Here is a 22,351-nt window from a genome sequence, read left to right on the forward strand (position 1 = left end):
TTAAATAACACTGTGAAACTTTTCTCCAGGCATTGTTTGTCCAGCTGTATCGCAGTACTCTTGTAAGTGAAAGTTGTAGGAAAGCACGAGGAAATCTTGGGTAGCGGCAATACGCTTTCATTTTGATCACTGCAGATGGAACATTTATCCATGGAACTTTTTGTCACGTCAGAAGGGAAACGAAGAGAACAACATTGAATTGGCTGTTGAGGGGCGGTGCCAGAAGTTAAAAATTGGTCAGCTTTTTTTAAGGTGATAACCCAGTCGCCTGTGTAACATCAACCAGTCACTCAGCTCCGTAGGATTTGAATGAACTTCCACTTACTCATCAGTCAGGTTGACGGTTGTGTGAGCACAGTGTATGGCCCAACCTAGAGCTGGGCAGTATATCAACATAATATCAAATATGGTAATATCATGAAACTAGGGTTGGGCGATATATTAATATTTTCCCATCAGCCACGGTCAGCCCAACAATCAGCGATTGTGTGTGTATGTGTGTGTGGGTGTGTGTGTATATATATATATATATATATATATATATATATATACACACACACACACACACACACACCCCGGCTGCCACCACCGGCCAATGCAACCATGGAAGAGCTCGTCGAAGAAGCTAAATGAAGTAATTTGCTGTCTTTACAAATGAGTAGTGCTGGTAAACGATTCTAACAATACCAGTTTGCTTGAACATTAACGTGAAAATCTTAATTTTACGGAAACATTAAAGCCTGTAGGCTACTCTTTAATTAAACAAAATAAACACTTTGAGGTGTTTAGTAAGCTACTACTACTACTACTACTACTACTACTTTTGGCTGCTCCCGTTAGGGGTCGCCACAGCGGATCATCTGTTTCCATCTCTTCCTGTCCTCTGCATCGTCCTCTGTCACACCAGCAACCTGCATGTCCTCCCTCACCACATCCATAAACCTCCTCTTTGGCCTTCCTCTTTTCCTCTTCCCTGGCAGCTCCATATTCAGCATCCTTCTCCCAATATACCCAGCATCTCTCCTCCACACATGTCCAAGTCATCTCAATCTTGCCTCTCTTGCTTTGTCTCCAAACCGTCCAACCTGAGCGGTCCCTCTAATATAATGGTTCCTAACCCTGTCCTTCTTCTTCACTCCCAATGAAAATCTTATCATCTTCAACTCTGCCACCTCCAGCTCCACCTCCTTTCTTTTTGTCAGTGCCACTGTCTCCAAACCATAAAACATAGCTGGTCTCACAACCATCTTGTAAACCTTCCCTTTAACGCTTGCTGGCACCCTTCTGTCGCAAATCACTCCTGACACTCTTCTCCACCCACTCCACCCTGCCTGCTTTCTACACAATAAGCTGTAAAGACAGGCTGAACAGCTGTCTGACGCGATTTGAAAAAAAAAGAAAAAAGAGTCCAGTGGCGTCAGAGAAGGATGCCTCCGCTTGCAGCCTCCAAACGAACAAACAGGTGGCGATAGCACAACTATACCATTAAGTGACGAGGGTGCACAACTGCACATACAGTTTTTGGTCTGGTTCTCAAATATGAGTTACGAATTGACGTTGCTTTTCAGCATCAATTGATCGGACAGCAACAATCTGACTTCTCAGATTATTAAATTAACAAAAAAAATCACCCCCCAAAAAAAAAACAACAACCACCAAGTGGACTCAGCCAATCGACGATTGTCGATATATTCGTCCACGTGTCCAAGCCAATACGAGACGAGATATCGTGTGGGATTTTGGTGATGGTAATGTGGGGGTATTACTCAAATGCTGTCGTTCCCTGGTCTCAGAGCTTGCATTACAGTAAATTAAAATTATTTCCCCAACTTATTAGACTATTTTAGCTGAGTGAAATGAACAATGAATACGTGCTTGGTCATCATATCCACATTACTAAAGATAATCTCTTAGCATTATTTGTGTGTAAATATCTGATGAAAGCACCAATAGTCATCATTCACACATCATCAATTTCAAGGTATTCAGTGAAAAACATTTGATCCTGTCAATAATGCATGACCTTTTATTTTAAAAAAATATGTTTTGGGGGGGGGTGGAAATTTCCCCCCCCTTTTTCTCCCTAATTGTATCCAGCCAATTACCCCAGTCTTCTGAGCCGTCGCGGTCGCTGCTCCACACTCTCTGCTGATCCGGGGAGGGCTGCAGACTACCACATGCCTCCTCCGATACATATGGAGTCCCCAGCTTCTTTTCACTTGACTGTGAGTAGTTTCGCAAGCAGAACATAGCGCTTGGGAGGCTCACGCTATTCCCCCCAGTTCCCTCTCCCCCCCGAACAGGCGCCCTGACCAACCAAAGGAGGCGCTAGTGCAGCAACCAGGACAAAGACCCACAACTGACTTTTCACCCGCAGACACAGCCTATTTAATGATCTGTAGGGATGCCCGACCAAGCCAGAGGTAACACAGGGATTCGAACTGGTGACCCCCGTGTTGGTATGCAACGGAATAGACCGCTACGCTACCCGGACGCCCCTTTGCATGACTTTTTAGGTGGTTTGGGAGGATGTAGACTTCCACGTGTGTCCTCTGATATGTGAGGAGTCGCTGATTGCTTCATCTTTATTTGCCCCACGGTGCTCTACTTCAATGCAAAATCTTGCATCACCAGCCTGGCAGTTGACCTCAGTTGACCCTCTTCCTCCGTTTGTCTCTCCTTTCTCTCTTGGCAGCTGGGCTGGGCCAAAAGAGCTGGCTGGCTGGAGGGAGCCATGGCCGGTCCAGGACGGCCAGTGACAGGCCCAGGGCGGCCAAGAGGCAGACTACCTGCCAACTGGGCACAGAGGGTGTCTCTGCAACAGTCCCAGAACCAGGCAGAACCCATCAAGATCCCAAAGAAACGAGGGCCCAAGCCTGGTAGCAAGGTAGCAACTAGGGGTGTCACGATATACCGGTATTGACGATAACCGTGATATTTAAAAACTGAAATACTGATATCGTGTTAATAATACACATATGATAATATCGTGTAAACAATCCAGCGCCGCTTAAATCATTTCCGTTTCTTTCCGTTCTCACTTTGTCTCCCTCCCCCCCACACACACACACACACACCTGACGTGATGCAGTAACTAGCTAGTGTGGCGATTGGCAAAATTATGTTTTTATAAATAGTAAGAAATGTGTTTCCACCAGTGATTTGGCTCTGATTTACCCCCTTTCGAAAAGACCCGCCCCTTACATTCCTTTATGAGTCGCAAAAATTAGTATGGCGACTGACGCCGGTGAGTAAAGAGCAGCGAGAAGTTAGACCTCCACTTTGTCAGCCTACCCAGACCTCTGCCTTGTGCTGAGTCCACTTTTGTTATATATTTGTATGTGTCCTCGTGAAAAATCATCTCCTGTTATCTCTTTTTTTGGGGGGGGGGGTGTTCCCCCCTTTTCTCCCCAATTGTATCCGGCCAATTACCCCACTCTTCCGACCCGTCCCAGTCGCTGCTCCACCCCCTCTGCTGATCCGGGGAGGGCTGCAGACTTCCACATGTCTCCTCCGATACATGTGGAGTCGCCAGCTGCTTCTTTGCACCTGACAGTGAGGAGTTTCCCCAGGGGGACGTAGCGCGTGGGAGGATCATGCTGTTCCCCCCAGGTCCCCCTCCCCCCCGAACAGGCGCCCTGACTGACCAGAGGGGGCGCTAGTGCAGCCACCAGGACACATACTCATATCCGGCTTCCCACCCGCAGACACTGCCAAATTGTGCCTGTAGGGCCGCCCGACCAAGCCGGAGGTGACACGGGAATTCGAACCGGTGATCCCCGAGTTGGTAGGCAACGGGATAGACCACTATGCCACCCGGATGCCCCATCTCCTCTTATCTCAAGGAATTTGTCGAAAATCCAACAGCTGAACATCTCTGGAGACTCGACATCAGCTTAATAATCACTCACCACGAGTCAGCGAAAGCCGGCTGACCATTTGTCTTTTTTTTCTTTTTGCCTTTTTTCCTCTTGACTAAAGCTTTGGGGGTTTGTGGATTTTTGTTTGTGAGTTAACTGAATTGAACTGTGGTTGGGAATACTTCCTTGTTTTGAGGTTTGGTTTTTTGACAGCCAGGAAATCCCGAAATAGAGTATTTTTGTTGAGAGAACTGAACTGAAATGAACTGATCGTGATAACCAGGAAATCGTGAAGTGGAGTATATTTACTTTATAAGTTAACTATATGGAACTTTTTTATTCCCCTTTTGCTCAAATATAACCTTTGAAAATTGACTGATGATGTGGTTGAGTTTATTTAAATTGAGTTTTTTTTTATTTCCCAGCCTTGCAATTAATAAGTTCATTTGAGTTGTAAAAATATAACCAGGGGTCATGTGTATTCTGAATCCATGCATCCTTTGTGGGGTTTGGCATTGACTCAAACTGGTTTGAACTTGGTCAAACCGCTATGCTAGCTAGCTACTGCCACAACGTGTGACTACTACTGCCGCACAAAATCATGTCATGAAAAATGGGAAGAGGAAAAAAACCATGTAAGGCCATGGTCAGTGGATATTAAATCACAGTACACCAGAGTGCTCAGTTGTCAGTCTGTGGTCTCACACTCAGACTCTCTGTCCCCCGCTCTCCGCAATTGATTTTGTTTCAGTTGACATTGTATTGACGACACATGTTAGGCCATGTGGATCTTCTATCAGTCCATCTAATCGACTTTTCACTATCCGTTAAGTATACTCATTCTTTTTGTACGCTTTGGTACAGTTGTGGTTACAGACTCCCTCTCCACCTCCCTACACTCATATTTTGAATGTAATTCATTTGCCAAAAAAAAAAAGGAGACAAAATGCACAATAAACAAACTTAAAATGAATTTGTCTGGTAGCATTATTATGATTTTTTGAATTTCTATAGAAATCGCAATAATGTCGTTGTCGTGAATTCTTCCGGCCGCGATAATCATGTGGAGAAATCGGATATTGTGACAGCCCTAGTAGCAACCATACCTCCCTCACACATGGAAAGTGTTATTTACTAATCTAGGCCAAGTCCTTCAGTTGGGCTACGTGAGCAGCATTGGTGAAGAACGCAGCCAAGTGTTTACTTACTTCATTTATTTAAAGCACCGTGTAAGATTTACATTTTAGGGGCGTCCGGGTAGCATAGCAGTCTATTCCGTTGCCTACCAACACGGGGATCACCGGTTCGAATCCCTGTGTTACCTCCAGCTTGGTCGGGCATCCCTACAGACACAATTAGCTGTGTCTGCGGGTGGGAAGCCGGATGTGGATATATGTCCTGGTCGCTGCACTAGCGCCTCCTCTGGTCGATCGGGGCGCCTGTTTGGGGGGGGGGGGATAGCGTAATCCCCCCACGCGCTACGTCCCCCTGGCGAAACTCCTCACTGTCAGGTGAAAAGAAGAAACCGGCGACTCCACGTGTATATGAGGAGGCATGTGGTAATCTGCAGCCCTCCCCAGATCGGCAGAGGGGGTGGAGCAGCGACTCGGGCGGCTTGGAAGAGTCGGGTAATTGGCCGGATACAGTTGGAGAGCCCCCCCCAAAAAAAATTACATTTTAGAATTCAATGCATGCGCCATGTGTCAACTAAAGCTGTAATGAAGCAGTGAAATGAGAGACGCTGTTATATGTGTGTCTGCATTTTCAGAGAAAACCACGGGTGGCCCCTAACCCAGTGCCCACATCCCCAACCAGCAGCACTCCAGAACCTGACACCAGCACTGTACCCCTGGACAACGCCACCATCCCCAACTCTGCACTACAGGCACCCACAGGTACATGGAAATACATAATGTCATTACAGGTGGATAGGCCTTAAAACTACATCGCTAATGCCTCTGATAGGGCGCTATGTGGCATTTAGCCACACATTTGCTGATATAGAGCAGTAATGGACACTATAACCTCATTCAGATTTGCCCTAAAACCTTCCCTCAATTTGATAATCGAGCCAATAATCCATGAAAGTTCCATCAGCAATTTGCCGACTCGAGACCTAGTAACATTTACAGAAGCATTACCAAATTATGATAGCGTGAACAAAACTCATCAAATTGGTGTTTTAAAACACTTATACAGGAGCCAGTAACAAATCACCAGCAATATATTTGCAACTTGTGCACAGCAGATGAAGTGTGAGATTTATTTTTCAGCCATATTTAAAAAGGTGTTAAATATGGTTGAAAATAAGAGAGCTTCTTTCAGTTTGTTCAGAGGATGAAATAAAAAGTAGTCACCTGTGTGGGGAAGTTATATGGAAAATCGAGAAGGCGTAAATACAATGAATAAGCTAGAGGAGTGCACGCCCCTTCTCCGGTGCTCAGACTTGGCGACAAACCCTTTTTTCGCCTCCCTTAAGAAGGGAAATACACACACACACACACAGACAGAAAAAACGTTTTCCTGCCATTGTGCAGCACCCAAGTCGATGCAGCGCTCAAGCTAAAAAAAAACTACCTAATACAAACGTTTTGCCTGTCAGTCTGTGGATGTGCAACCTCCTAGGCAGACGAATGCGACCAACTCTAACATGATCGGGCTATCGTCATTTCAAAGCCTTTATTAAAAGACTTCATTAGTGTTTAACCGTCGGCGTTTTCATGATATAAAATGAATGAGAACACATGGCTGCTCTGCTGATTGACCTTCATTCATAAAACAACGGTAAGAAAACATAGCTCAGCCATGAGGTATGTTTTATTTTAGCTACTGAGATGATTTCCAGCTGTGACTAATTAATCCTACTCTTGAAATTGTATTTTTAGGGGGTAGCGTAGTGGTCTATTCTGTTGCCTACCAACACGGGGCTCGCCGGTTCGAATCCCTGTGTTACCTCTGGCTTGGTCGGACGTCCCTACAGACACAATCGGCCGTGTCTGTGGGTGGGAAGCCTGATGTGGGTATGTGTCCCGGTCACTGCACTAGCGCCTCCTCTGGTCAGTCGGGGCGTCTGTTCAGGGGGAGGGGGAACTGGGGAGAATAGCGTGATCCTCCCACGTGCTACGTCCCCCTGGCGAAACTCCTCACTGTCAGGTGAAAAGAAGCGGCTGGCGACTCCACATGTATGGGAGGAGGCATGTGGTAGTCTGCAGCCCTCCTTGGATCAGCAGAGGGGGTGGAGCAGCGACCGGGACGGCTCGGAAGAGTGGGGTAATTGGCCGGGTGCAATTGGGGAGAAAGAGGGGGGCGGGGGGGGGGATCCACCAAAAAAAACCAAATTGTGTTTTTATAATGGCATTTCAACATTGGAGACTACGGCACTTCTGCATGGCGGCGAGGTGAATAAGGTGAACTATTTTGGGTTCATCCAGAGTTCCTCCTGATCTCCTGTGCTGAGCTCAGCGGTGAATGATTTGCTGGCTTGCGAAGTACGGTCGACTCCTTGTTTACTTTCAAGACTCACACCCGAATACATAATGTTTTGATTTTGACACCATCGCTGCCCGATCCGACTCAACCGTAGATGCGAGTCACGCATGTGCACGGTTGACTCAGAGCGGGCAGCGATGAAAAGCAGCGTTGGTCGAGCGAGCTAGAGATCGAATGAGGAGAGCGAGCGGCGATAGCGAGAACAAATGCTTTTCGGAGGTTTTTAATCACCGCACGCACGCGAGGTTCTTCATCATACAGTCAGAACTGTGCACAAAGAATGTTAAACTCATTGGTCCAGTAGTTTGCAAGATCAGCCGCGGACACACAAACCCACTCACACACACAGACACACACACACACACGCGCGACCAAGTGCATAATCCCCTCCAGGCCACCTCCTGGCGGAGATAATGAATAAGAATCACATGACAGATGCCATAGTTTATAGGGGTGTAAATCACAAGTGATGACAGTTTTATTACTGAGCTCTTCCAGACATTTAAATGAAAAACAATCTATTCTTTTTAATAAAAAGAATAAAAATAGACCTCTTGTTGCTCGCTATAAAGTGCCACATTTCTCATGGTGAAGCACAGATGTTTTTCGTCAGTTAAAGAGCCCTTGATGGCCTTCCAGTTATGAGCATAAACCATGCACGTCTATGCCTCGTCACCGTGGATGTACAAGGTTCTGTCTGTGTGCTCAGTGGTTTACAGATATTGAGTGTTAAAATTTTCACAATGCTAGGCGTACCTTAAAGATGATGATCTGACGTCCGGTTAGCGTAGCGGTCTATTCTGTTGCCTACCAACACGGGGATCGCTGGTTCGAATCCCCGTGTTGCCTCCGGCTTGGTCGGGCGGCCCCACAGAAACAATTGGCCGTGTCTGCGGGTGGGAAGCCAGATATGGGTATGTGTCCTGGTCGCTGCCCTAGTGTTTCCTCTGGTCGGTCGGGACGCCTGTTCGGGGAGGGATAGCATGATCCTCCCACGCGCTACGTCCCCCCCCAGCGAAACTCCTCACTGTCGGGTGAAAAGAAGCAGCTGGCGACTCCAGGAAGCATGTGGTAGTCTGCAGCCCTCCCCGGATCGGCAGAGAGGGTGGAGCAGTGACCGGGACAGCTCGGAAGAGTGGGGTCATTGGCTAAGTACAATTGGGGAGAAAAGGGGGGGGGGATGATGATATAGATTGATGTTTTCACTTTGCATCGATGATAATGGATCGCTGGTCATTGAATCGATACATACATCGATCTGGATCGATACATTGATCCGGATCGATGGATCTTTACAGCCCTGGTAGTTTACGATATATAGACATCTTATACAAGCAGGAAACAAGACAGAAGACATTGTGGAGTCCTGTGTGAATAAACGCTATCTGTAAATCTTACAGATAGAAGCTGCATGTGTGAACAGGGAAAACCACTGCCGGTGCCAGAAAAACCATTCCGACAATGTTACACAATGTATGTTTGAGAGCACCTTATGTCTGCATACATGTGTGTGTATCTTTTCTGGAAATACATTTTAACTGACATTGTTCATGTAGTGGAGAAGTAGATAATGTTTTATACCGATTTTGTGTACTGTTAAATGTACTTACACCATCCTAATTCACCGTGAAATTTACGGAGATTTGACGCTTGTGCTCACTTTTACCGACCATTGACTCGCTTCTTTTAGTGTGTGTGTACCTGAACAAGTATGGCAAGGCGGGACCTCACCTGGACCAGCGGCGGATCCTGCAGCTGCCAGACCACTTCGGGCCAGGCCGGGCATCCTCGGTGTTGCAGCAGTGTGTCCAAGCGTGTGTGGACTGTGCATACAACCAGGGCACCGTCTTCTCCTTCCTCAAGGCTGGCCACGGCGGGGAGGTCATTTCAGGTATGGAAGCCATTTTGACTCTGTTGAAGAGCAAACGTACCATCTTGTTGTTTGTTTACATATTTTCCCCATCATGTGATGCTGTACTTGTGGAGCTTGTTTGTTTTTTTTAATTCCCCCCGCCCCTTTTTTCTCCCCCGTTGTATCCGGCCAATTACCCCACTCTTCCGAGCCGTGCTGGTCGTTGCTCCACCCCCTCTGCCGATCCGGAGAGGGCTGCAGACTACCACATGCCTCCTCCGATACATGTGGAGTCGCCAGCCGCTTCTTTTCACCTGACAGTGAGGAGTTTCTCCAGGGGGACGTAGCGCATGGGAGGATCATGCTGTTCCCCCTCCCCCCAGAACAGGCACCCCAACCGACCACAGGAGGTGCTAGTGCAGCGACCAGGACACATACCCACATCCAGCTTCTCACCCGCAGACACGGCCAGCTGTGTCTGTAGGAATGCCCGACCAAGCCGGAGGTAACACGGGGATTCGAACCGCCGATCCCCGTGTTGGTAGGCAACAGAATAGACTGTTGTGCTACCCGGACGCCTACGGAACGCAGTAGTTTTTTATTACTGGCACAGTCTGAAACAGTAGAATGTCTTTTAGCAACATGGGATCTACAGACTGACCTTCTTTGGCATTCGTCCTCTGTCTCCCCCATCCAGCTTACTTTGACCAGCAGCACCACACCCTGACCCTGCCCACCGTCAGCAGCGTCACCTACGTCCTTCGCTTCCTGGAGAAACTCTGTCATAACCTACACTGCGACCCTCTTTTTGGTAACCAGCCTGTAGCGAGAGGGAGCCTGCACTATGACAGCCAAACATACACCACAGGTCAGCACCACTGCTCTTTAAAAGTGCTTTTGTGTACACATGATTACCCTGGTATCATGTTCACTGTATTGTGTGTAAGAGCTGGCACATGTCAATCCTATATTTGCAATAGTCACAAACACCTCAAATTCATAGGCTCTGGCATCCTTACAACCCTGAGAGCAGGATAAGCGGTTCGGATAATGGATGGATGGATGGAAACTTGAATATTATAATTTTGATGATTAGATTAGACTAGATATGCCAAATATTGGCTTGGATATTCAAATTTAATTATGTAAAAAAAGACTTTAAATGTTGTTTATATAGATGTGCATGGTTTTGGCTGCTTTCTCTATATATCTACTTTTTTGCTGCATTTTCTGCCACAGTGGTAATGGTCCAGCCTTTTAGAATGAGTGCATGTTGGTTCCTAATAGCAATAAGAGTGTGACAGTGGTGCGGTGTGCGGTTGGAAAGACAGATGGGTGGAGCTGGAGGTGGCAGAGTTGAAGATGCTAAGATTTTCACTGGGAGTGACAAAGAACGACAGGATTAGGAATGATTATATCAGAGGGACTGCTCAAGTTGGACGGTTATGAGACAAAGCAAGAGAGGCAAGATTGAAATGGTTTGGACCAGGGCTCGAAATTAACGATGTCCCGATGTCCCGGGGGACCATAAAAATCCTACTGGGACACAAATATATTTTGTCTGGGACAATTCCGGGACAGTGAAAAAAAATGTCAAAGTAAACTTCGAAATAGGTGTTATTTGCAAAGTCATTAATTATGATTATCTAGACGTTACTTTGGCATTTGAATAATTTAATAAAAACGTGTGAACGGCGAAACTACAGAAGGCTTATGTTCTTGCGGCACCTCACGATAGGGCAGTCAATCGCCTGTTCGTGCAAATCATGGACGTCATCCACTCTGCCAGTGGCTGCTGCTTGACTCGCACCAATGCAACGTTCATAGAGCCAGAGTGATAGACCATCATCAACGACAGTTAAAAGAAGAAGAAAGAAATGCTGAGGTGGTTGAATAAACAGCCCCCTGATGCAAGCCCCAATACTGCCGATTCCCGAAACTCCCGAAACTAATATTCATATGTTTAATAAAAGAATAAGTATTTTAAACTTATATGGTGGACCAGAGTCCATGGTGTGATGATTAAGTGACAAAAAAGGATCAGATTATATGTATTCTGCATAATTGGGGGGGGCGACGACAAGAATTAAAATTTGGGACACTGTTGGTTATATCCGGGACAATACAAAGTAGAATTCGGGACAGTTGTGGGACACTGAGGAAAAAAGTTAATTTCGAGCCCTGGTTTGGACATGTGTGGAGGAGAGATGATGGGTATACTGGGAGAAGGATGCTGAATATGGAGCTGCCAGGGAAGAGGAGAAGAGGAAGGCCAAAGAGGAGGTTTATGGATGTGGTGAGAGAGAGGACATGCATATACAAATCTAAAGCTACAAGTAAAAAGAGAAAAAAACACCATAAACAATGAGGCATTAAGGCCTCATAAGATAGTCTGCAGTAGGTGTGAGGAATGGAGTGGGCAACAACACTTAATGGCAGGAAAGGCCTTTCTGAACAGGAACATTTTAAGACCTGTTCTGAAAGAGGTCACAGTTAGTGTGCCTTCAGGTAGTCGGGAGGGGGTGATTTCAGAGACGAGGTGCAGTTCAGCAGAAGACCCAATCCCCTATTCGTGTAGAGCTTTGTCCTGGGGGTGTGGAGCTGGCAGTTGTTGAAGCTCAGGTAGCAGTGGGCGGTTTGGAGGATGAGCAGCTCCTTCAGGTAGGAGGAGGATGCGAGTCCCTGGGTGCATTGAAACATTAGAGGTATTTTGAATTCAGGCCTGAAGTGAACTGGGAGCCAGTGCAGTGTGTGTAGAATAAGAGTAGTGATTCCATATTTATGCACTCTGATCCGGATCCTGGAAGCACAGTTCTGGAAGTTCTGGAGTCACATTACATAGGACATGATGCTTTTGCTTCCGTTTACACTTTTGCCACATGAAAAACATCAGTACTGGTAAATTTTTCTTATCTGTTTTACCTACAGCAAATTCAGCAATCGTAGATTATCTATTCACTAATCGTATGTGTTTCTATAGACAAGTTCATGAAGTACAATATACGTTTGCATTGCAAACATGCATTCATGTTTGTTATCATGTGTTTTGATTCTCTATCTTCTGCACGGGCTGGTTTTAGAAAGAAGAGGCTTCGGTGATGGAATGACAACGGGTCCAGGCCTCGGGACCAAGAGGTTCCTCCAGGACACCTACAACAGCCCCCTGCCCCATAAACTGGCCAAAACACACCGGCACTCCACTGACGGTTGGTATCGCTGTGCAGTTTCTGCACGGCGTGTCATGTTTTTGCATGTCATAAATGGAAAAACTGTAATGAGTGAGCGTGGCACATGCTGCCAGGGATTAATCTGGAATACCGGATTTTCCGACCTGAAAACGTGACCCACATGAATCACACAGATCCGTAAAAAAAAAAAAAAAAAAAAGTTTTTTGGGGCGGCGGGGTATGAGATGCCCCAGTGAAATGGAGAGGATTTGAGGACTTCTCTAGGCTGGAGAGCGTGGAGATTTTTCTTCCTTTCCTCGAGGACGTTCGTTTGCGTTCAGCTCGAGCTCAACACGCCCAATTCCACACCTGTGTACCCCCAGTCGCGCTGTGCGTCAGTGGCACGTCGTCAGTTGAGAGGAAGATTGCCGTTTTGGATCGGCAAATTTGGGTATGTCAAGATTCTTCATTGTGATATTTCTAATACATGTGTCTTCGATGCTGGTCTACTTTGACTGTTGTCGATTGGTCAATCAGATGATCGGTTATTGATTGATTTTCAGTTATCGCAGGGTACCATGGCTGGCCATGTTGCTTGTTATTTCCCTGTATTTATGTAGCTAAATTACCAGTGTTTGCGTATCTGCAAACTTAGCCTGCTATGTTGACAAGCTAGCCAGCTGTCTAGTCACATGCCTGAACGGTTGCTTTTCAAGTCGTCCTTATGGAAAAAGGTTTTGGCACATTTTATGTGAATTTCTTGTGAATGGTTAGAGCTGTTGATGGTAACAGTGATGGCGACATGTTTCAGTAATGTTAGTTGTTCAAGTCGTCTCTCCCTAATAACACTTCTTGGGTACGTTTACATGCACACAATACTCTAGTTACTTTGAATAACCACATTTAGGTATTGGCTCGATTAAAGAGTTTACATGGTTTGCAGTCATGCGATTTCCCCAACAACCCGGGTTTACGTGAGTTTGTTTGATAGTGGGGTTCGGGCTGTGGCAGTGCGGATGGAGAGCGCATGCAGACAGCTGTGTCATTCTACGCTCGTGCTTCCTGCCTCTGCTCTAGTTTTCTGCTTTGTGCAAAGTGGATCGTCAGAAACAGTCAAACAAATTGAATGTAGGGGCGTTCGGGTAGCGTAGCAGACTATTCCGTTGCCTACCAACACGGAGATCGCCGTGTTGCCTCCGTCTTGGTCGGGTGTCCCTACAGACACAATTGGCCATGTCTGCGGGTGGGAAGCCGGATGTGGGTATGTGTCCTGGTCGCTGCACTAGCGCCTCCTCTGGTCAAGTCGGGGCACCTGTTTGGGGGGAACTGAGGGGAATAGCGTGATCCTCCCACGTGCTACGTCCCCCTGGTGAAACTCCTCACTGTCAGGTGAAAAGAAGCGGCTGGCGACTCCACATGTATCAGAGGAGGCATGTGGTAGTCTGCAGCCCTCCCCGGATCAGCGGGGGGGGTGGAGCAGCAACTGGGACGGCTCGGAAAGAGTGGGGTAATTGGCCAATTACAATTGGGGAGACAAAGGGAGAAGAAGAAAAAGAAAGAAAGAAAAGGACATTGGTTTTGCCAAAGCAGATGTTAAAAAAGAGTTCACGGTTTAGCATTAAATTACTCACTTGGGAGACGGAAAATTATTTGGATTTCTTTGTGCAGTCATAGCACTAGAAATAATTTATCCTGCTTTCCTGTCAGACCAAATGAAGGGAATCGACTGTTCTTACATTCTAAAGATAATTTCCATTATTCTTGATTTCCAGCGCACACGGACTCATGGCCGGGCTAGCGCGGCAAGAAAATGGCCAAAGATGCCGTTGTGGCAGCAGCTGAGTGCCAGACGAAAGTTCCAGAAGAGGCGTGTGCAGGCTCTAATGAAGCTCGCCGCAGAGGCTAAAAGAGGCATTAAAAAAAAATTGAGGCCTTCTTTTGACTCAAAAAGTTGCATGTTGCACATTTAAGTCTTGAAGTTGGGTTTTTAAAACTACGAAGAGAGATCAAGATCATTCTGAGTTGCTGCTGCTGAGTAAATATAAAAAATAAAAATGAATTGAAATTATTGGTTTTTTTTAAGTAAGTTCTTGTCATGGGTTATACTCAAGGCTCAGTGTTTTCGGTTTTTATTTTTCAAAGCCATCCGGCATGCCGAATTTCGCCACAAGAGGGCACTGTTACATAACCTCACACGAACAGGAACAACTTTTGGATCCGTGGAAACATAGAATCCGAGTGAAAATCAGTTTAAACTGATCTGCTCTTTTTAAAAAATATCTGGCTATTTTTCGGTGAAAATCAGTAAAAACTGAAAACTCTGAGCCTTGATCATACTTTACCATCCACATGCTGTAGTAGAGCCGCCGCCACTTTGACCCGGCCTGTTTGTAAGGACAGATTCTGGATCAACACCACTCTGACGCAAACTTGTGGCCCTAGTAGATTTCTGGAAAAGGTATGAAATGTCAGTGTGTGTGTCAGTGGCGGCTGGTGCTAAAAAAATTTGGGGGGGGGCGCAATTTACCTTGGTGCAGCACACCTGACAGCTGCTTTAATGTCCACACAGTCACAGAGTTATGAAGAAGGACAATGTAGCCTATAGATTTTATCAGGGTTCGTAGACGGTGGATGACTGACAGTCGAGACGAGGCGTCGTGGTGGGTGTGAACATGATTGACAGCCACGAGAATTGTCCAATCACATTAGAGCAAAAAAGATTAAAACAATACCAATTCACTGCCAATAAAAGTGGGAACTGCATCCCATGGAGAATCTGAAAAAACTGATCAGACAGCAGCCTCAGGTCACCTGCTCGCCACAAGTTTGAGGGGTTACATGAGGTGTGGTTTGGCCGGCGCCCCTCACCCAGGAAGTATATGTATTCAGACAGAAATCAACCAAATACCATTTGAACCAATATTTAATGGCTGCTGACAGACTGGAAAACACTTTTATTTCATAATTATTTGCATTATACAACTAAATTATATTTAAAATGTTAAAGTAGATTTTCATCTCTTGATGTTTGAAGGGGGCGGCGCCCCAGCGCCCTGTACTAGCCAGTCGACACTGTGTGTGTGTGTGGGGGGGGGGGGCACACCATGCTCTGCACTTTATATTTTCCTGCTTTTTTGGTTCTTTGCCAGTCACATGCCTCCTGGCTGCATCTCCATACCTGCACTACTCTTTATGCGCAGTCGAGATTTATTCGACTCTTTCCTCCTTACTTAGCAACTGCTCATCTCTCTCTCTTCCCCTGTTGTGATGGGAGAGGAGAAACAAGGCCTGGATCAAAGAATGTCACTGGTTAAATGACTTCCACTTAGGCGTGTCATATTCCTGATCGGCGGTGCGGCGGTACGCTAACATTAGACTCGTGCTCCAGCAGTACAGCTTAATTACTTTCTGTGTGCAGCGGGCAGGGTGATTTTACTGCTGCTGGAAAAAAAGCAAATTCCTCTTGTACCTATAAAGAGCTGTTTGCCTTTAAAGAGGAAGAATAAGGTATTAACCATTTTGAAGTGGGTTCAACGAGGCCGATGTCCTCAGGTTTCAATCAAGTCACTGGACTGTTTGAAAGGATTTGTTTATTCTCGAACGAGGAAGTCGGTGTTCAGACGTCCTACACTCACGTTGCACCAGCTAGTGTCAAACACAGTGAAGTCAAACAGTGGTTTTTGTGTAAGACAGCAGGTGCATTCAGACAGTTGTCAACAAACTAATGTCGTCACCGATTTAGTCCTCCATTTGAGTGCAAAATGATGTAAACATATAAGTATAAGCCCTTTGCTTTGAGAATGTTGATGGAGAAGTATAGAGAAGGCCAGAAGGAGGTACACTGTGTCTTTGTGGATTTAGAGAAAGCATATGACAGGGTGCCGAGAGAGGAGGTGTGGTATTGTATGAGGAAGTCGGGAGTAGCAGAGAAGTATGTAGGAGTGGTGCAGGATATGTATGAGGGAAGTGTGACAGTGGTGAGGTGTGTGGTTGGAATGACAGATGGGTTCAAGGTGGAGGTGAGATTACATCAAGGATCGGCTCTGAGCCCTTGTTTGCAATGGTGATGGACAGGTTGACAGACGAGATCAGGCAGGAGTCTCCGTGGACTATAATGTTCGCGGATGACATCGTGATCTGTAGCGACAGTAGGGTGCAGGTGGAGGAGAGCCCGGAGAGGTGGAGGTATGCACTGGAGAGAAGAGGAATGAAAGTCAGTAGGAGCAAGACGGAATACCTATGTGTGAATGAGAGGGAGGACAAAGGAATGGTGAGGATGCAAGGAGTAGAGGTGATGAAGGTGGATGAGTTTAAATACTTGGGGTCAGCTGTCCAAAGTAACGGGGAGCGTGAAAGAGAGGTGAAGAAGAGAGTGCAGGCAGGGTGGAGTGGGTGGAGAAGAGTGTCAGGAGTGATTTGCAACAGCAAGAGTGAAAGGGAAAGTTTACAAGATGGTAGTGCGACCAGCTATGTTGTATGGTTTGGAGACAGTGGCACTGATGAAAAGACAGGAGGTGGAGCAGGAGGCGGCAGAGTTGAAGATGCTCTAAGATTTTCATTGGGGGTGATGAAGGAGGACAGGATTAGGAACGAGTGTATTAGAGGGACCGCTCAGGTTGGAGCTGCCAGGGAAGAGGAGAAGAGGAAGGCCAAAGAGGAGGTTTATGGCTGTGGTGAGGGAGGACATGCAGGTGGCTGGTGTGACAGAGAAAGAGAGAAAGATGCAGAGGACAGGAAGAGATAGAAACGGATGATCTGCTGTGGCGACCCTAACAGCAGCAGCCGAAAGTAGTAGTAGTAGTAGTAGTAGTAGTAGGTATAAGTATAAGTAGTATTTTGAAGATGACCTGTCTTTTGGCTAATCTTGATTCTGCCCCCCCCCCTTACTCGTGTGCATAATGCTGATGGGTTCTAAGTTCTCTGTAAGGAACAAAACAAGTCAAGAGGCCATGTTCTGGACTATTTGTCACTGGCCCGTGCTCTTTTGTAAACCAGTACACATCAATATGAATGTCATTATGTGAACCAGACTTGCATTCAGTGGTCATGTTAGTTGTCGGGCTGTTGAGTGATTAAAAAATATTAATGAATTAACCGCACCATTTGTTGTGATTAATCCTTTTTTCTTCTTCTTCTTACGACTGAAGCTTGTAATAATGGATATTTAGGGGCGTCTGGGCAGCGTAGCGGGTTATTCTGTTGCCTACCAACACGGGGCTCGCCGGTTCGAATCCCCGTGTTACCTCCGGCTTGGTTGGCCAACACCACAGACACAGTTGGCCATGTGCGGGTGAGAAGCCTGATGTGGGTATGTGTCCTGGTCGCTGCACTACCAACACGGGGCTCGCCGGTTCGAATCCCTGCGTTACCTCTGGCTTGGTCGGACGTCCCTACAGACACGATCGGCCGTGTCTGTGGGTGGGAAGCCTGATGTGGGTATGTGTCCCGGTCACTGCACTAGCGCCTCCTCTGGTCAGTCGGGGCGTCTGTTCAGGGGGAGGGGGGAACTGGGGGAACAGCGTGATCCTCCCACGTGCTACGTCCCCCTGGTGAAACTCCTCACTGTCAGGTGAAAAGAAGCGGCTGGCGACTCCACATGTATGGGAGGAGGCATGTGGTAGTCTGCAGCCCCCCCCCCCCCCCCGGATCGACAGAGGGGGTGGAACAGCGACCGGGACAGCTCGGAAGAGTGGGGTAATTGGCCAGATACAATTGGGGAGAAAAGGGGGGGGATCCCCCCCCCCCAAAAAAAGACTTCTACAACCGACCAAGGCACAACGTTGTGACAACGTTGTCCACGGGACCAAATGGCAACATTCGCTTAAAAACGTTGCTGTGACGTCACAAGAATGTCACCAGAGGGCGATGTCGCGGTGACCAAACGGGCACTTCCTGCCGACGGTGCTGCAGCTTGGCGTGTTCGCCGGGTCCCTCGTTACGCCTGTGAAAGAGCGTCACACAGCCGCCACGGGAAGTCAACAAAATACAGCTGCATTAACCGCATTAATATTTATTAACGCATTAAATATTTCAAATGAATTGCAAAGATTACCGCGTTAACTTTGACAGCGCTACTTAGTTTACATGTTGGCATAATTTTTTTAATCTATCCTCCCACGTTGTGTTTAATCTCCTGTTTGACCACAGTCGAACCGGGCTGAGGGATCTTTTATCTCGTGGACGTCCATTAACCTAATAGGTTTTCTAAGTGAATTAAATGAAACTGAAGTCAGGTCGGATTTATTTTTACCGCCCTAAGTTACAGTGATCCTTCCTAGAAGGCTTTACGATCGGGATGAGAAAACGCAGCGGTTTAAAAACGATATGTAAAGGCAAAAAAAAAAAAAAAGAGGTGGAATTGAATGAATCTTTTTGCTAAACGGTGTCTGCATGTCGTCCTCAGGCGAGTCCTTCCTTGAAAATGGCATCGGAGCATCAGAGCACTTAAAGAAGAGTCCCCTGTCCCCCAGCTCCACGGGACAGTCGCCGGGCCTGCGGTTCCCCTCCAAAATGCTGCATCTAAATTCTACAGGTGGGTGTTTGGGTGGGTGATGATTTGGGGGGGGGGGGCATTGGTCTGGCACATTTCTGCTTTACTAGCAGTTTTGGCACAACAAACAAACATTATTACTACTACTACTACTACTACTACTACTTCTTTTGGCTGCTCCCGTTAGGGGTCCCCACAGCGGATCATCTGTTTCCATCTCTTCCTGTCTTCTGCATCTTCCTCTGTCACACCAGCCACCTGCATGTCCTCCCTCACCACATCCATAAATCTCCTCTTTGGCCTTCCTCTTCTCCTCTTCCCTGGCAGCTCCATATTCAGCATCCTTCTCCCAATATATCCAGCATCTCTCCTCCACACATGTCCAGACCATCTCAATCTTGCCTCTCTTGCTTTGTCTCCAAACCGTCCAACCTGAGCTGTCCCTCTAATATAATGGTTCCTAACCCTGTCCTTCTTCATCACTCCCAATGAAAATCTTATCGTCTTCAACTCTGCCACCTCCAGCTCCACCTCCTGTCTTTTCATCAGTGCCACTGTCTCCAAACCATACAACATAGCTGGTCTCACAACCATCTTGTAAACCTTCCCTTTAACTCTTGCTGGTACCCTTCTGTCACAAATCACTCCTGATGCTCTTCTCCACCCACTCCACCCTGCCTGCGCTCTCTTGTTCACCTCTCTTCTGCACTCCACGTTACTTTGGACAGTTGACCCCAAGTATTTAAACTTATACGCCTTCGTCACCTCTACTCCTTGCATCCTCAGCATTCCAGTCCTCCCTCTCATTCACGTGTAGGGTCTTGCTCCTACTGACTTTAATTCCTCTTCTCTCCGGTGCATACCTCCACCTCTCCTCCACCTGCACCCTACTCTCGCTACAGATCACAATTGTTAAACATATTGTAATTACCCAAATTCATCCTCCACATGGAGCAGTGGCTTGTGTTGGTGGTAGGATGAAGATTGATCTAATTAAATTTTGATGAATCAGTCTTAATGGAGTTTGTTAGCATGCCAGTGTGTGTAATTAGCCTACGATCGCTCCCACATTTCAACATTAATCATTAAGTAGTATTCTCAGCAGGTTAATTAATGCATGGCCTGGTTGAAACCGGCGTACTGTGACAGTTGTGTCTAAACAATACTTCTGTCGTATTAGTCATCTTTTTCCTTTTCTGTCTGAGGTAAATGAACGGCCCACTTAATTAACAGCATGGTAGCGCAGCGGTTAGCACTGTCGCCTCACAGCAAGAAGGTCCTGGGTTCGAACCCCAGGGTTGTCCAACCTTGGGGGGGGGTCATCCCAGGCCGTCCTTTGTGTGGAGTTTGCATGTTCTCCCCGTGTCTGCGGTGGGTTTTCTCCGGGTGCTCCAGTTTCCCCCATCATCAAAAAGACATGCATGTTAGGGTTAGTACTCCTGTCTATGCCCCTGAGCAAGGCACGGCAAGACGAACTGGAGTTGGTCCACAGGTGCTGCACGGCGGCTGCCCACTGCTCCTAGCTACACAGCTAGGATGGGTGAAAGGCAGAGCATAATTCCCCTATTGGGATCAATAGAATATTCCAAAATAAAAAAAGGGCATCCGGGTAGCGTAGCGGTCTATTCCATGGCCTACCAACACAGGGATCCCCGGTTCGAATCCCTGTGTTACCTCCGGCTTGGTCGGGGGTCCCTCCCGACACAATTGGCCATGTCTGCGGATGGGAAGCCAGATCTGGGTACGTGTCCTGGTCGCTGCACTAGCGCCTCGACTAGTCGTTCAGGGCGCCTGTTCAGGGGGGGAGGGGGAAGAGGGTGATCCTCCCACAATGGGGGGGGGGGGGATAGCGTGATCCTCCCACGCGCTACGTCCCCCTGGCGAAACTCCTCACCGTCAGGTGAAAAGAAGCGGCTGGCGACTGCACATGTATCGGAGGAGGCATGTGGTAGTCTGCAGCCCTCCCCGGATTGGCAGAGGGGGGTGGAGCAGAGACCGGGACGGCTGGGAAGAGTGGGGTAACTGGTCCGGTACAATTGGGAGAAATGGGGGGGGGGGGGGATCTCCTTGTTTGTTTGTAGTATTGGTTTAATGTGAGTGGTAACAGCTCTTCTTCTCTGCCCCAGGATCAGGCAGTTTCCGGGAGAGCCCCAGGCCCAGTGGTCAGGACCCCAACCTGTGGACGGTGGAGGACGTCATGCAGTACATCAGAGTCATTGACCCGGTGCTGGCCCCACACGCTGACCTCTTCAGGAAACATGTACGTTTTAGCTTGCAGCACTTAGAAGAGTTGTGTTTGGGAGACACTCGGGCTCTTTTTAAAAGGGGACGAGGGAACTGGTGCACACGTTCCATGCAGATGATGTTTCTGTACAATGACTGAGGATGATATAAGTCTAAACAAATTGAACCCCTCATCCTGAAATATGTTTCCCCTCTGAAATTGATGTTCGGGGGGGGGGGGATCTACACAGTTGTACTTGTTGGACGGAGTAAAAGGTGTATGTCTCCCTGAAAACTGCCCTCCTTCCCGTTGCAGGAGATTGACGGCAAAGCCCTCCTGTTGCTGCGAAGCGACATGATGATGAAATACATGGGCCTGAAGCTCGGCCCCGCCCTCAAACTCACCTTCCACATCGACAAGCTAAAGCGTGCTTGATGGAGCCAGCCAGCCAGCCAGCCAGCCAGCCGTCAACCCTCTTCCCACCTCCTTATGGACTCGAAAGCCCCAGCCCCCCCCCCCCCCCATCATCACCACCACCACCCACACAAACACACACACACACACCTCCCTATCGCCACACTCGGTTCATGTTGCACTGCACACCGGGCGTTTACTTAACATGACATGTAGCAGCTCACACTACCTTATCTGATACTGCCACACCTGCCGTCATTAACGGAGCGCCCCCCCCCCATCCCAGCCTCATGTAATGAGGAACAGGTGGTTTTGTGTGGGACAATCCTGCCCCCGGAGGCAGAATGGGACACGGTAGTACGGGATATATCGCCCTCCTTCTGTTTGGCATCACACACATTTCGTTTTGCATTTCGGCACGACTCCAAGAGTCACGCGCCGCCATTTTTTTAACGGTAAGAGGCCATTTTCTGGCCTCCCTCTTTGTAACGTTACATTTACTCCGTAAGTACGTCCCACGTTCTGTCCAACTCATCGCTTCACATACAGACTCGCGGTTTTGGGTTTTTTTGGGTTTTTTTGCCTTTTTCATAGTTTTGTGTTGGACATGAAATCCTAAAAGAACGAGGGGGGGGGGGGATTCTTTAAATTCATCCCGATTGTCGGGAGTGTTTCTGTTAAAAGTCTCGGTTCGAGGCATGGTTTTACTGTTGATGACATCAACTGAGGAAAAAAAAAAAAGACGTGTTTTATGAGAGGAAAACGAACACATTTATTAAGAAAATACTGCCGTGATGAAATCAGTTCCTTTAACCTTGTTCTGGATGTTGTTTACAATGCCTTGTCTCGTCTTTG

The 22,351-nt window shown here is 47.4% G+C and overlaps 1 protein-coding gene across 1 annotated transcript in view; it reads left to right on the forward strand.

Annotated features, from left to right (window-relative positions):
* LOC130132174 (polycomb protein SCMH1) overlaps positions 1 to 21,582 on the forward strand; it is a 41,430-nt gene extending 19,848 nt beyond the window's left edge. Inside the window, exons 10-16 of the mRNA XM_056301748.1 lie at positions 5,629 to 5,755; positions 9,040 to 9,240; positions 9,899 to 10,069; positions 12,282 to 12,407; positions 18,772 to 18,900; positions 20,985 to 21,118; positions 21,398 to 21,582. Of these exons, the coding sequence (XP_056157723.1) occupies positions 5,629 to 5,755; positions 9,040 to 9,240; positions 9,899 to 10,069; positions 12,282 to 12,407; positions 18,772 to 18,900; positions 20,985 to 21,118; positions 21,398 to 21,517 (1,008 nt within the window). The 3' untranslated portion in view covers positions 21,518 to 21,582. The remainder of the gene's footprint in view (positions 1 to 5,628; positions 5,756 to 9,039; positions 9,241 to 9,898; positions 10,070 to 12,281; positions 12,408 to 18,771; positions 18,901 to 20,984; positions 21,119 to 21,397) is intronic.
* The last annotated feature ends 769 nt before the right edge of the window (positions 21,583 to 22,351 follow it).

This window comes from Lampris incognitus, unplaced genomic scaffold (genome assembly GCF_029633865.1).
Source record: "Lampris incognitus isolate fLamInc1 unplaced genomic scaffold, fLamInc1.hap2 scaffold_119, whole genome shotgun sequence".
NCBI classification, from domain to species: domain Eukaryota; kingdom Metazoa; phylum Chordata; class Actinopteri; order Lampriformes; family Lampridae; genus Lampris; species Lampris incognitus.